This window comes from Stegodyphus dumicola, chromosome 5, assembly GCF_044657685.1.
Source record: "Stegodyphus dumicola isolate Sdum_Otavi_A_Nest chromosome 5, ASM4465768v1".
NCBI lineage: Eukaryota > Metazoa > Arthropoda > Arachnida > Araneae > Eresidae > Stegodyphus > Stegodyphus dumicola.
In genome coordinates this window covers 207,697,594-207,712,937 of record NC_140772.1, presented here as the reverse complement: position 1 = coordinate 207,712,937, position 15,344 = coordinate 207,697,594, and the positions used below count along the sequence as shown (strand labels likewise).

The window sequence follows — 15,344 nt, the reverse complement described above, 5'->3', positions numbered from 1 at the left end:
GGCATTCCGGGAGAAAGTTTTTGCCACCTTGCACAATTTGTCTCACCCCGGCATTCGCGCATCAACAAAGTTAGTATGTTCACGGTTTGTTTGGTCTTCCATCCGCAAAGATTGCGCGAAATGGGCACGGCAGTGCATTCCGTGCCAGAAAGCAAAAGTAAGCAGGCATACTAGAACCCCGTTAATGAAGTTTCCAGACCAATCACAGAGGTTTGATCACGTCCACCTTGACCTTGTTGGTCCCCTACCTCCTTCTCAAAATAATTATTACTGTCTAACTATGATAGATAGATTTACTAGATGCAGTACCCATACCAGACATAACAGCACGCACAGCAGCACAGGCTTTCTATGACCACTGGATTACTCGATTTGGTTGTCCGACTGTTATTACTACCGACCAAGGGCGACAGTTTGAAAGCGGCTTATTTCGAGCCCTTTCCCAATTATTGGGAATCAAGAGGATCAGGACGTCTCCTTACCATCCACAGGCGAATGGACTGATCGAGGAATTCCACCGTCCTTTGAAAGCTGCCTTAAAAGCGCACGATACCAGTGACTGGGTGGCTGCCCTTCCAATGCTGCTGATGGGTTTCCGCGCCGCTCTCAAAGAGGACATAGGAGCAACCACTTCTGAACTGGTGTATGGAAAGACTATCCGTCTCCCAGGAGAATTTTTCAATCCGACACCTCCGGATGCGTCCCCCAAACAGTTTGTGGAGGATTTAAAATCTCACTTTGCCAGTGTCCGCCCGACCACGACTTCTAGCCACGGCCAGCGAACATGTTTCATTCATCCACGCCTTCACAAGTCCACATATGTGTTTGTTCGACACGACGGAGTTAGAAAACCACTTCAAACTCCTTATGATGGACCATTTAAGGTGCTAGAAAGACGAGATAAAACGTTTGATCTCGAAATAAAAGGGACTAAGCAAACGATCTCCATAGATAGACTGAAACCCGCTTTTGTAACCATGGACTCTTCTCAAGTTGCTTCCAAGAGTGTGAAAAAAACTTCGGACAATTGTATCACCCGTTCTGGACGATTAATCCGACCCCCGCATCGGTATGTCACATTTCGTTGACACTGCGGAGGGAGTATGCAGCGGCAGCGCCAAACAGGCGATACGGACTTAAAAACTGTACAGAAAAGCGCCAATTGGCGAAACAGTAAACCCGTTTGGCAAACCTACAGGCTGACGGGGAGAGAAGAATTTTCCCGGCAGTCAAGTGGAACTACTTCAACAAATGTGTGCGCCTCTGCTTCGCCGAAATATGTGATCTTGTGTACTCGCATCTGTACTGTGCTCTGAATTTCTTAAGCCATTATAATGTACCCGGCAACTGTTACTTTTCCTTATTAAATTTGATTATTAATTGTAACATGTCTACCTAACTAAGATTTCGGCTTTCCTAGTTAATGTTAGGGATATTTTCGTATGCACGTGTTACTCACACGTACATCAATGGCTTTTCAAGATCTGCTCTTTCGTTTCTAATAGTTCCAGTAGTTCTGATAATGAACTTACGTCTTCGACGACTTCATCAAGCTTCTGCACTCTTTTAACTAGTTTAGTAACACTAGCGCGAACATTACTTCTTTTTTCAATTATTTTCGAAAGCTTATCCATATTAACTCCGAATATGTGAGTTCAAAAGGTCTTACCTACACAGTCCATTATGCAATGTTACGTATCCAAAAGCGTGCGTAAAATATCCAAACTTCTCAGAAATATAATCCAGTAATGATGACTAATTACTTCCGATATTCCACATTCGCGGACAAGATGCACCAATTTTGCATCTAATGGTTTTGTGAGACTAAAGGTGCATCCAAGAGATAATAAGAGGTTTTGTTAACAATAACAACATTTATTTACAAGAAAATATACGAAAATTTCAATCAATTAGAGATATATTATTAGGCATCTCTGCCTTCCACGTCTTACACCTTTAGTATCCTGCCTGCCACTGACTATTAGGACGAACGCAGCGCCCTCTAGTCAGAATGACGCTGGAAATACGTAATACCATACAAGGACTGATTGCCTCTTATATATAATCTTTTGCTGATACTTGCTTACATACATGAGACGAAGGATAATTGATAAACATACTAAATAAGCATACCGATTAATAATACATGATACATTGAATTGTTTCGTGCCATACATACAGTTACTGTCTTACACAATTACTGAATTACATACACATACTGAATTTTACAAATCAAGCTTAGTGTATTGTGCGTGTGATCTGATCTCTTTGCGTGTAACTTGGACATGGCGTGTGTTAGTTCACACTGAACAGGTCATACTTTACTTACATACTATAAGACACATATGATAATTGCTAAACATAATAGATAAACATGTAGAGACATTAGGTTATTTAGAAGTAGTCGAGATGAAAAATTAGCAGCGCTTTCGCCGGGAATCGAACCGTGAATCTCTCAATTTCGCGCCCAGCGTGCAGACCACTATACCACGAAGGCATGCCAAAAAGGCGGGAGAAATACTTTATATACTCCCCCTTTTAAAGGGCGACTGGAAAGAGAAAAAATATGCAACGCCTTCGCCGGGAATTGAACAGCGGACCTTTCAATTACACGCTGAGCGTGCGGAACACCACACCACGAAGGCATGCCAAGAAGGCGGGATAAATACCTTATAAACATACTGATTCATAATAGATAAACATAGAGAATACATAATTTTACAACTAGATTTTTCCATGTAATATATGATTACTCATACCGATTCCTAGTAGAATAACATACATGATACATAATCATACTACTGAATTATTCCGTGTCGTACGTACATATATTGAGTTATACAATTACTTGATTATATGCAGATATAAGCTGAATTATACAAATCAAGCTTAGTGTGTTGTGCCTGTGATCTGATCACTTAGCGTATAACTTGGGTATGACGTGTGTTAGTTCACACTGCACAGGTCAGTCCCTAATGCCTCTAATTTGGCCATAATTTTAGCTAGTTCTCCATAATAGCCGGTTTTTTGATCAAGAAACGTTTATGCTGCGTCGCCTGATCCGACAGATTTATATGCTGCTGCTCTGTAAGGGAACACGTACTTAGATAGTGTTCGGAGCTGCCTATGTCTCCGCATACGCAGCAATCCGTTGTAGTGATACCTCTTTTTTGATAATAAGTGGGGAATGGTCGATGGCCAGTAACGAACCTGGTGATATAAGGGGACGAGATTAGGCGCTCTGTTGAAATTTGTGATAGTAATCATGGGTGCGCCTTCCTTGGGAAGCTGTGTCCCACTCATGTTGCCACTGTTCATTTGCAGTAATTCGTGTTGCTTTCATCAGATGGGCCTTTGGTAGTTTATGCTCTAGAGCTTATGCATTCAGGTTCTCAGGTTCTGTGCTCCAATAGAACATGACCCCAGCAAAGTAGGAAAACCTTCGACTTTGTGCACAAAGTGAGTACGGATTGGCTTGTCTCAGCTCCTTTCTTACAAGATTCATTACGGCGCATGGCCCCTTTTCCTCATACTTTGCAAAAAGAGACATTAGTACTGCAGACACATGCATCTGTGGAGACTCAGGCCTTTTGGACCACTGTCTTACAAAGTGCCCTTTGACGAACGACTGGCACATAAAACTACCTACCACAGAGGAAGCGGCATATAAACGCTTCATGATAAAACAACCATCTCTGTTAAAACCATTGAAATGTATTATGACAAAGTTAGAAGTCCTGGGAAGAGACCTCTGTCGTCCTGAATAATAAGTTCCAACTATACTTGCAATGAGTATTAGTGCAATGAGTATTAGTGCCATGAGTATCAGTGAAATGAGTTCTGTACAGTAATTTTTTATTTATTTATTTTTTATTTTAAAATTAGTGATGTTTCAATTTAACACGTCATGTGTAATATGACGTATCAAATAAATACGTTAATGTAATGCATATGAGTATAAATGTAATGTGCTAATATCATGAGATACGAATGTTAATGTAGTTATAATGTAGTGTGTCCATGTATGCGTAATGTATACTGTCCATGTTATGTGTTTACGTAGTTTGTAACATTCTAACATAAGTTTTTTTTCTATACTATGTGTTTATGTAATGTGCACATTATGAATCACTGTCTTAATTTAATGAGAGAGTTTGAATGTAATTTCAATGTTGAAATGAGTATTAATGTAGCAAACGTATTAATACAATATTAACGTAGCAATAAGAATCACTCTAGTAATGTGAATGTAATGTGTAACATTCCAACGTAAGATTTTCTATACTTTGCGTTTGTGAAACATGCGTATTATGAATCACTGTATTAATTGTAATAAAATAATCTAGTAACGTGTATTAATGTAGCAATTGTAGCCAATGTAATGCAATGTAATGTTGGCTTTAGATTTCAGTAGTGGCCCTCGTGGGGCACCGGGGTGTGTGGTTCTTCTAGATAGTTGCGGGATCCGGACAAGATCTGAATAGTCTTTGTAAGCCTCCAGGGTGTCCGGACCCTGCTTTCACCTGTCACCTTTCCTGAATACCTAAGGACCTTCTTTTTGTTGTCCCCCTTTCCTTGATGCCCTAAGAGTCTGCTTATGCTGTTTAATGATTAATCCAGCCCTGGTTTTAAATCAATGAATTCAGTTCACTGTGATAAAAATAATAGGAATCTTAAAGGCATTTAAGCATATAAAAATATCTTAAAGGAATTTGCATACAAAAATTAGTAAACACTTCGACAACCTTTGATGGATCTGCATTTCGAGGAAGACAAATTAGGGTATTTCCTTAAAACATATAAATCGCCTGGTTATTAGTAATAGAAGACCACTGACATGAAAATGTTAGAAAAATACCTTGCTATCCATTCTTAGGTTTTTAGTTTATGAAAAGATGTGGTTGGTTTTCTCCGCATCGTAAAGTGTCCGTGATGCCAATGACTGCTAGGATGGTCGAATCTGTAGGGGTTAAACATTACCTATCCATTTATGCTTCTTTTGAATTTTCTAGCAATACTGTAAAAGATAAAAATCACGTGATGGAATTTTAAAGATATAACTGTAAATTTATCGTCTGTGATTTGACTTCACTGAGCGCAGCAAACTCCGGTAACGGTTTTTCTTCTGTATGAACATGTGCTAATGTTGTTATTGAAAAGAATGACTCATCGCTGTGTAACTGAACCATACGACACACTCCCCTATATAAAAGGACAGATCTGGAGATCACCGGCCAGTTTGCAGCTTTTTCGAAAAATCTCTAAAGCAAATGGATAAGTTTCGCACATTTTAAAAACTTTTCAACTCATCAGATCGCTATATTAGATGGTTACGATAAGTAAAATTCATACGTTCAACACTTTCGACTCCAGCCATTTTGATCATATAATTATCCACGAGAAGCACGGTGGCATAGGGAATCTCCAAATCCCAGTTGCCGCTGTTAGCCTAGAGTAACTTGTAGAATGTAGGTTGTGTTCCAGCTATCCTCTGTCCGATGCTTTTCAGAGCGATTGAAGTGAGTAAAGTTGGTCCCATAGAATAGGATGGAAATTGCAAAGAGCGTGACTGTTGTCACGCTGTAGCCACTAGACATCTCGTTGGTGTAGAGCTCTCTAGAGTAAAATCGCTGAAAATCATTAATTACATATCATACGAACAGAAATTAAGCAATACAAAATAGAATAGTTGCAGGTAGCGTTCCATAAATGATAGTTACATATATACATGTAATAAGAAATGACGAGTATTCAAAAAGCTCAGTTAAATACTATAACTGGTAACCATAAACCCTAAGAGTTTTCGTATTTCCAGATTTGGCGAGGTTTCGCGACACTTGGCCAGTTTGGAGCGTTTTCGAAAAATCTCATTGAGCAGTTCGAAATCAAAGGTATTTTTTATAATGCAGATCTAAACAACAAGCATAAATAAGCCGGTTAATAATAATAAACGAACATATTTTATAAGTCTTACGTTCGTTTATCTCCATCTGTATGGCAATATGAACTGATTTATCTGTAACTAGCGACCCGCTCCGGCTTCGCACGAGTATAAAATATTAATGGATATTTTAACAATGAATTGCAGTTCATAATCTTTTTCTGAACTTACATACCTCACCTTAAATTACGATTTTTGAAAATAATTTCCCTGATATTAAATTGATTTAACTCTAATTTTTAACCAAGATCTTAATAGAAAATTCCAATCCTTAAATTATGGTTTTATTTAATCTAATCTTATCTAACATTATGACTTATAATTACTATAAGTGCGATTTAAAAATTAACCTTAGAATAGAATATCATTTATATTTTAAAACTACTATCATACAATTATTTATCGTAACTTACTTATAATTACTGATACGTTGTCGCGCTGAAAGCTAGAGAGCTCCGATAATAAACGCGTCCGATCGCTGCTAAATTCAAAGTGCTATAGGGAGAACCGCGGCTTCCGACGCGCTATTTATAGGCACGCTCCCGCCGCCCCGGCCGGCCGGTACCGCCGCAAATGCTACGTCCCGCAATTTTTAAATCTGTAGACCTTTTCAATGTGTACAATACTTAGTACATTATTTTGATAAATCTCGTAGGGTTCAGCCTGCTTTGCAATGTAAGCGGAAAAAATGTAATTATTTACGACATCACATTAGAAACCTAAAAAATAACAGTATTTCTCCACTATTTAATGGATGTTATTATACATATAAACCTTCCTCTTCCATCACTCTATCTATTAAAAAAAACCGCATCAAAATCTGTTGCGTAGTTTTAAAGATTTAAGCATACATAGGGATATAGGGACTAAGAAAGGGACTTTGTTTTATACTATGTAGTGAAGTAACTGACGGAAAGAAACAATGTATTAGAAGTACCAAGTAAATATAAATAAAACGCAGAATTATCATAATACTGAAATGCTACAGACTGTTGGCTGGAGAACTAAATTTATTGGTGAACTGATGGTAACAACGCGGGAATTTCTTATATGTTTACTCAGCCTGTTAGCCAGGGATAAAAACATACATCCACACACAGAACGTATTTTATTCTCGAGTGTCAAGATGTAGGAACATCTTTTTACTCGACTTCTGATAAGAAACGGGTGGGGGGAGAAAGAGTAGGGTGGAATGAGTGTGGGAGGCGGAAAAAAGAGAGTAAGGTCCGCACTAGTGGCGGCGAAAAAAAATGGCTGGCAAGTTCAATGTCGTTATAAGATGTAGCCGCGGGTGATAAACCGCACAGTCAGTTTAGCGTGAATGAGCCAATTAAGGTCATAATTCTTATGTGGGTAGGATGTCACATGGGTACCAATGTTTTTCTCTGGGATGCGGGGAGTGTCTGAGAGCGCTAATAAGGCTATTACTGTGGGTTTGTACTGAATAAAAGAAGTTGACCGCTAATCGTTTAATATACTCTTGAATAAGTTCGATTCGAAGGTCTCTGTTAATATAGATGTTTGGAATATACCAAGGAGCATTGACAATTTCTCGTAGAATTTTATTTTGTAGAATTTGTAATTGTTTAATATTGGTTTTAGCTGCATGTCCCCAGATCGGTGCTGCATGAAGGAGAGCTGGGCGAAGTATGGAGCGATATAGAATTAATATGTTCGTGGTAGATAAGTTGCTTTTTCTACCAAGAAGAGGTCGCATAGTAGCTGTGGTGATTTTAAATTTTTGTACTACGGACCGAAAGTGGGCTAAAGGTAAGTTTTTGTCAAAGGTGACTCCAACGTATTTGGTTTCATTAATCCAGTCTATTTCTTCGTCAAATATTTCAGGGGGTGGAGGATAGTATTTCATGTTTCCTTTACGGAAAATTATTGCCTTAGTTTTATCAGTGTTAATTTTAATCCTCCAAAGGGTGAGCCATTTTTCCAGTTTTATGAGATAGTTTTGGAGTTGGTTTCTTACAGCGATAACTGTGCAGGCTTTAGTAAGTATGGCAGTGCCATCGGCAAAGAGTGCAAGATGAACAGAAGGGTCTTTAGGGATGTCTTGTGTATAAATATTAAAAAGGTACAGCGAACGTGCCGACCCCTGTGGGGGACCAGCATTGATTACTCTGGTGGTAGAGTAAGCAGTACCGATTTTGATTCTGAATGTTCTGTTGCTGAGAAAAGAGGCTATAAAGCGAATAAAATTATCTGAAAAATTGAGAGTGATTAGTTTGTAAATAAGGCCTCGATGCCATACCCTGTCAAAAGCTTTCGCGATATCGAGGAATATAGCACCGGTCGGAAGCTTGCAGTTGTATCCTTCACCTTCAGTGATAATGTTGATAACTCTAAGAAGTTGGTGGCAAGTGCTATGATGATTACGAAAACCGAATTGTTCTTCTGGGAGAAAATTCATGGAAGGGTGAATTTTTTGGATGTGGAAAAGTAGGATTTTCTCAGTAAATTTAGACAGATAGCTAAGTAAACTGATAGGGCGATAGTTCTGTGGGAAGGTTGAATTTTGTTACGGTTTAGCAAAAACAATTATTATAGCTTGCTTCCATGAGTTAGGAAAATGAGCGAATTTGATAATGTTGTTGATTATCTCAGTTAGGCAGGTAAGAGCGTTAATCGGAAGATGCTTCAGTGCTTTGGTCGACGTGCCATCGTGCCCTGGGACTTTCTTCGTTTGTAAGGCGCTGATGGGGTTGGCAACAATGGTTGGGGTAGTGACGAAAGTGAAGCAAAAGCCTCATCCTATTCAATTCCCCCTTCCTTTCAACAACATGCCATGTATATAAGCTCAGTCCATTTCTCTGTGTCTCTAGAACTTTAAATCTTTTATTCATAACAAATGCATAATTGAAGTGTATTCGCTGGCTGTGTAAAATTGCTTTTAGGGTCGGATGCAGCCAGCGGGCCGACAGTTTGAGACCTCTGGTACAGCATCTTATTTCTGTGACACGCATTATAATATAAAAGTACTGCTACTACTGTTTTCAAGGTAACCTTAACTGCGACCGGTAGCCGTTTAGTGTACTTTTGATATTAAAGGATACTACTGGTACTGTGTTTAATCCCTGAAATATAACTTGCGGTGTGCTTCATTAGTATGAAAATTAAATTTCCTTCTATTGTATCGCATATACTCATCTTTGTAGACTCTAACTTTCATCTGATATTGTGTTTCATTTGTATACGCTTTGTTAGGTGGGTTGGAAGGTGCCTTTTTAAATGCTGTTCTCATCGGCATGCGTTTCTTAAATCAGACGGTCTGTTTTTACCAATATCAGATGTTTACACGTGTTATGACTCATAGTTTTGTTTATCGGACTGCGTTTTTCAGATTTATTTTTAAATTGTTTTTTAATTAGTTTCTATTAGAAATTATGAATACTGTTATGCTAAGTAAATTTTAAATGTTTATATTATTATTAATGGAGTTTCATTATTAATAATAAATCGTTGAAAACCATGTATTTTTAGTATTTGTACGTAGCGTATTTATGATTTTTGTAGGCGAGAAAAAGGACAAAGTAAGGGAATATTTTAATGTTGAATTGTTTCATGAATTAAGGAAAACAATGATATTAGCTGGAAAAGTATTTTATGACCTAGGATTTATATTCCTTGAACATTTAACGCTATGATATATTTTGAGGAAGCTGTCGTTTGTTTAAATTTGCATATGAAATTTCGCTATGTATAAATAAAAGCGTGTGTATTTGAAAGTTTTAAGGATCTCTGTGTATGCATTATTTTACAGATTAAGACTGAAAACTGAGTTACTGCATGTCCAATTGTATTTTTACTTTTCAATAAGAATTTATTTTCACAAACATTTTCATCACTGATTCCCCAAATTACTTATATTATTTTGCTATGCATAATTATTTTACTATTAAAATTTTTAGAGAGAAATTTATACTAAAAATATACTGTGAATTCAATTGGTATTGTGTTCATATTCCTTACAGGTTATTTTAATTTTTATTTTAACATAAAATGTATATTTCTGCCTATTTCTTATTGTTATCTTTTTCTATTATTTCTATGTATTTAAAAGTGTTTATTTGTTTTCATTTGTTGATGAAGTTTTTTTTTCCTTTTGAGATCATATTTAACATGTGTTTGTAATTTGAAAATTAGTGTAACATAGAATTAGAGGAAGATAGGAAGAGTTTCCAGGTTGAAATTGAACTTAACAATTAACGTGAGATTCTTATGCTTTATGGAGTTCTCATTCTGTTTTACTGTTTTAAAACATTTAAGATATTTTTAACTTGGCTCGTATAATCTAATGATTATTTTAATTAATATATAATCTAGTGATTAATATCTAAAATGAACTTTCTTTTACAGAAGGATGCTTTTAAAGAGCTAGTTTATTACCATTTTCTGAATTGAAGCCAATGGCATTTTGTGTATTCACCCGCCATTCAACGTTTCTGCGGAGAATGGCCTCAACATCATTAGCTGGTAAAGTACGAAAACAACCGAGTTCTGATATGGCTGCTTTTAGGCAAGTATTTCAGAAAGCTCGTCATGTTGTTGCTCTGACCGGTGCTGGTATCAGTGCTGAAAGTGGCATTCCTACATTTCGAGGTGCTGGTGGTCTCTGGAGGAAGTATAATGCTCAGGTGAGAATTCTAGCTATCTGGAAAATTTATTTTGAAATGCATTAAATACCATGTATTTGATGCATTCATTTCTTAAATTAGTTATCTTAAATCTGTGATTATTTATTCAATAGCTATTGAAATTGCAGTCTTTTTTAAAATTATGCTGCATAAATCAGATAATTACTTATTTTTCACAATAAAGAGCAGAAATATGGTTTTGAACTGAAACTCTTTAATGCTCATACAAATGTATGTATATTTAAATATAATTTTTGTGTACTTGTATATATAAATGAAGAATATCAATCACTGTAAACCAGTTTATATTCAGTATTAGCAGCTTGGAAATAAAACTGTTAATGAGTCAGTTCAAAGTACATGGAGATACAAAAATTATAGAATATGCTTTTATGAAATCTGTTTTGACAAAAAAGTTTAGATCACTTTATTGTAGAAATAAAAGCCTTTTTTAAGGCAACATATTATGCAAAAGAGAAAGCTTTTTGCTGTCAAATATCTAACAGTTGCTGGTACTGTACTGAAAAGGCATAATTTTGCAAATTTGGTTGTGTCCTGAGTTGAAGGAGAGAATGGCTGCAATATTTACTGCTGATAGTGCAACTTTGAATTTTTTTAATATAAGCTATGATGTGTCTCCATTCTATAGATATGTTTCTGATGTGAAACATATCTTATTCCAGTAATAATGTAACTTAGAAATCATTGTCTTCCATAGTGAAATATAGAATGTAGTCTAGAAAAAAGAAAAACATTGCTTTCTATCCTTGCCATGAGGAATTTCGTGGGCTTGGGCTGACTATGTCAGACAAGTGAGCATAATGCTATAACAACAACATCATCTGCAGAAATTCTGTTTAATGCACTTTTAGTAAGTAGAAGGCTGTGGTTATATCAAAATCTTTGTGGTATTGTAAAATATATATATGAGAATATCATTTTTGTAGGTAGGCATGATGCCGAATGCAAGTAACATTTAAGTTAAGTATTGCACGTGGAAATAGGTATGAAATTGTTGCATTTATGCTATTCTTTTATCTGTGTATATGTAAGTAAAAATTCCAAGTGCTGGTTTTACAGAATATTAATGCATTGTATTTTGATAATGTAAGTTCAAATTAATACTCAGTTTATTTTCTGAAATTTTTTTCATAGGATATTGCCACACCTGGTGCGTTTTTAGCAAATCCGTCTCTTGTTTGGGAATTTTACAGCTACAGGAGAGATCTGGTGCTCAGCAAAAAACCAAATCCAGTGAGATGTATTTCATATCTGTATTTTTAAACAAAGATATGTTTCTTTGCAATATATGTTCTAGGATGATAAATTGTTTTTAGGCTCACTATGCGCTAGCCAAAGCTGAAGCACAGTTGGAATCCGAAGGCAGGCGTCTTGTTGTTATTACTCAGAATATAGATGAACTACATAGAGATGCTGGGACAAAGAATCTTCTTGAACTTCATGGTAAAAATTATTATTAACATAGAGAATTTTGCTAGCAAATTGTTTCGGGCATCTACTAAAATGTTTTATGTCAAGTTATCAATATGGAAATATAAGGAATTTTGAAATTTTTATTTACACTTAATAAAATAAAGCTGTTTTTAGTAATAACTTCTGAAATGTTAGTATTGTCTTGCATTGAAATACTTACTTAGTGCCAAATGCTGTACACAGTTTATACCTGTTCAATTTATATACACATTAACTCATGATTATAGATTTCATTAACAAGTGTTTAATGTTGCAAAAGTATCAAAATGTTTTTCATATGCTGAATATTTACTATTTTAAACCATTTTTGGTTTGTGCATTAAATAAAAAGGAATGATTATCTGCTATATAGCTGTATTAGTAATAAAATTAAAAAGAGCATTGTACAGTACAAAGCTGAGAGAGCTAAATTTCCAGTGATTGAAAGTGCTTTCTTTTAATTAAAGAACATTCTGAAGAATACAATCATAAAACTTAAAAAGATTAAACATTTAAATAACACAGTTATGATTTTCCCATTTTCACTACATAATGTGTATATTAAATTGAATGTTGAAATAAAATATGCTATAAATGCTATCTGAAGATGGTAGTTGGATGTTTTTATGAGCAATATATTTTTCTGTAAAGTATTGTTATTGAATTGTATGTTTTGATTATTCTAATATATCTTGAATTTCACACCTGACATTTAGTTAGTGAGTCAGTCTGCAAGTTAGTGTCTCGAATTTTTAGAATAGCCTGCTGTTCAGCTTTTAGACTTATAACTAATTAACTATAAATTTTAATGAAATGCAAAATTCATCTTATATATGAGTTTAAATGATAAAGTGGCTTGGTATAATATTGTTGCGTGTGTATGGGTTTGTAATAGATTGCATGTGTGTAGCTCCGATGATAGATTGATTTTTATCGAAAGAAACACTTCAGACATCTGGACCTTTTCACAAAAATAGTCATTCAGTTCTTCTCAATATTACAGAGTTCAATCAAGAGTTGCACTTCAAAGTATTGTGAACGTTAAACACAATGTAATGCAAAGTGCAGCTAAAGAGAAAGCTACCCAGAGATAACTCAGTGCTATGAACTTGTGCCGAGGTAACAGCTAAAAACAACAACAACAACACAAAAAAAAAAAAAAAAAAAAGAGAGCATGTGCTTTCTGTCCAACCTTATATAGTTTTCACCCAGCTGCCGAGATATTTCTAGTACCTTCTGCTTCTTGATATTACTGGAGGGCAGTACGAGGTCCGAGTTACGGTCACAGCTAATAAAGTGAACAGTTCCATTTATTCAATTTCAATACCCATTATGGTGATGCAGAGATGGGACCAAAATGGCTACTAGTTTGGTGATTTATCGCCAAATTTGTCAACTAAATAAGTCGCCAAAACCATTGCCAGCTTGGTGATATCTCGCCAAATTTCCGAGATACCTATTAACTTAATGTGAAGTGGACTTGTTCCTGTATTCTTACTTTTGTGGCATAGCTTATTGCTGTAGATTTTTCATGTTATGTTATGCAGAATAATATAACAATTTCGCATTACACTATGAGGACTACATACTATGACTATAGTAAGAAGCTAGCCTGTCATAGTAAACGACTTAAAGCTTAGAACTCTATGACTTACAGATCCGAACTAAGACGGCATTCAGCTTGTTTAGGACTATGTAAGGACCATTCTAAGGTAACTGTAGTTTCCACAACCATATCTTGTGACTTTCGTTTAATTGATGTCCTATAGCTCTCATGTCATACGAGGTCTTCATCTTCTCCGTTGCCAAGATGACTTGCTCTCATGCAAAATTGTGCATCACTTCAAACCATGTCTGAAGAGGTTATTAAGGATAGTCCAATTAAACCTCTCTAACATACCACCTCACTGGGAATGTAAAGGTGTCATTTGGGTTTTTTCGATTCCAAGTCAAATTTTTTCCTTGTGATCGGAATCTAACTAAAGAGGCACTCCGAATCTAGAAATTTAAAGCTGTATCATTACCTATGCTATTGTAACAGCCTCTTGATCAGGAATAGGATACGCTTCAGACCACTTGGTGAAGTAATCAATGGCAACGAAGATGTATTTGTTGCTGTTGCCATCAGCAGTTTGTGGCAGAAGTCCCAGGATGTCAAAGGTGATACATTCAAAAGGCGCTTCTACATTGTAATGTTGGAGTTTGGCTTAGCTGCGTTTCTTCTGTCTTTTTTGACCTATGCAGGCATTGCAAAATTGACATCACTTTTCTACATCTTTCCTTGCATTACTCCAGTAGAAGTGCTCTCAAACTGTATGTAATGTATTCATTATTCCTAAGTGGCCTCAGGTTGGACTGCTATGTTATTCTTTAAGGATGTCTGGGATCTTGGAAGTATCAACTGCCATTAAAAAGTCTTTTCATCATCCAATTTGAACTTCTGGTACAATATGCCATTTCAAATATCAAATGAGTCCCAGAGAAGCCAATATTGTTTTGTCATAGGGCTATGTCCGAAGACAGGGAAATGTCGAAATGTCCTGCCAGACAGGTTCTTATTTAGATTCCATTAAATTAGATATGGTTTTAATATTGCTGTCTTCCAACTGTCTTTCCTGACTTCTTCGTCAGTCCATGGGTCTGAGTTAGACGATATTTTATTGGTAACTTGATGTAAGACTGAATTAACCAGCTTGTATTTTGCTTCGACCCTGGAGCAATGTCGGTAGTGTTCCGGACAGAGTCTTCTGGAGAGGGCATCAGCATTTCTCTGTGACGATTGTTTCCTTCAACAGATACTTGTACTATATTCTTGAAGTTTTTCCAGCTTAGATAGATACTTGTGCCCCAGTGTGCCATGACATGGTTTTTATCTTTTTTCTTGTGACAAAACAGTATCAATACTTTCATTGCTCGCATGTGTGTCGGCAATAAATGGCTTGTTGAACTAATTTAAAGCCAGGATTGGAGCAGATGTTAAAGTTTCCTTCAGTTTGTTAAATGCATCCTTAGATTCTTTTGTCCATAAGAAATTTTCTTTGCTCTCTGTCAGTTTGTTTAATGGTCTTGCGATGGAAGAAAAGTCCTTTATAAATCTCCCACAGTAGGTGCAAAGCCCCAAGAAACATCTCAGCTGATTCACATTTTTGGGATCTTTCCCAATCTTTAACTGTTGTGCAAATTTTTCTTCTGGGTCTGTATATACACCTTTGGCAGCAATGATAATATGTGTAAGATAAGTCACTTCCTTTCTGAACAATTTACATTATGGGAGACTTAATTTCAGA

The 15,344-nt window shown here is 36.1% G+C and overlaps 1 protein-coding gene across 5 annotated transcripts in view; it reads left to right on the top strand.

Annotated features, from left to right (window-relative positions):
• Positions 1 to 8,811: 8,811 nt before the first annotated feature.
• The window catches only part of LOC118205669 (NAD-dependent protein deacylase sirtuin-5, mitochondrial-like), a 31,582-nt gene continuing 25,049 nt past the window's right edge, over positions 8,812 to 15,344 (top strand). The window contains exons 1-5 of one of the 5 annotated variants that reach the window (XM_085817601.1): positions 9,021 to 9,154; positions 10,094 to 10,157; positions 10,307 to 10,584; positions 11,740 to 11,838; positions 11,922 to 12,048. In XM_085817601.1, coding sequence (XP_085673727.1) covers positions 10,357 to 10,584; positions 11,740 to 11,838; positions 11,922 to 12,048 — 454 coding nt within the window. In that variant the 5' untranslated portion in view covers positions 9,021 to 9,154; positions 10,094 to 10,157; positions 10,307 to 10,356. Of the gene's footprint in view, positions 9,155 to 10,093; positions 10,158 to 10,306; positions 10,585 to 11,739; positions 11,839 to 11,921; positions 12,049 to 15,344 lie in introns of all 5 variants that reach the window. The other 4 variants (XM_085817602.1, XM_085817599.1, XM_085817600.1 and 1 more) reach the window with 4 other exon arrangements.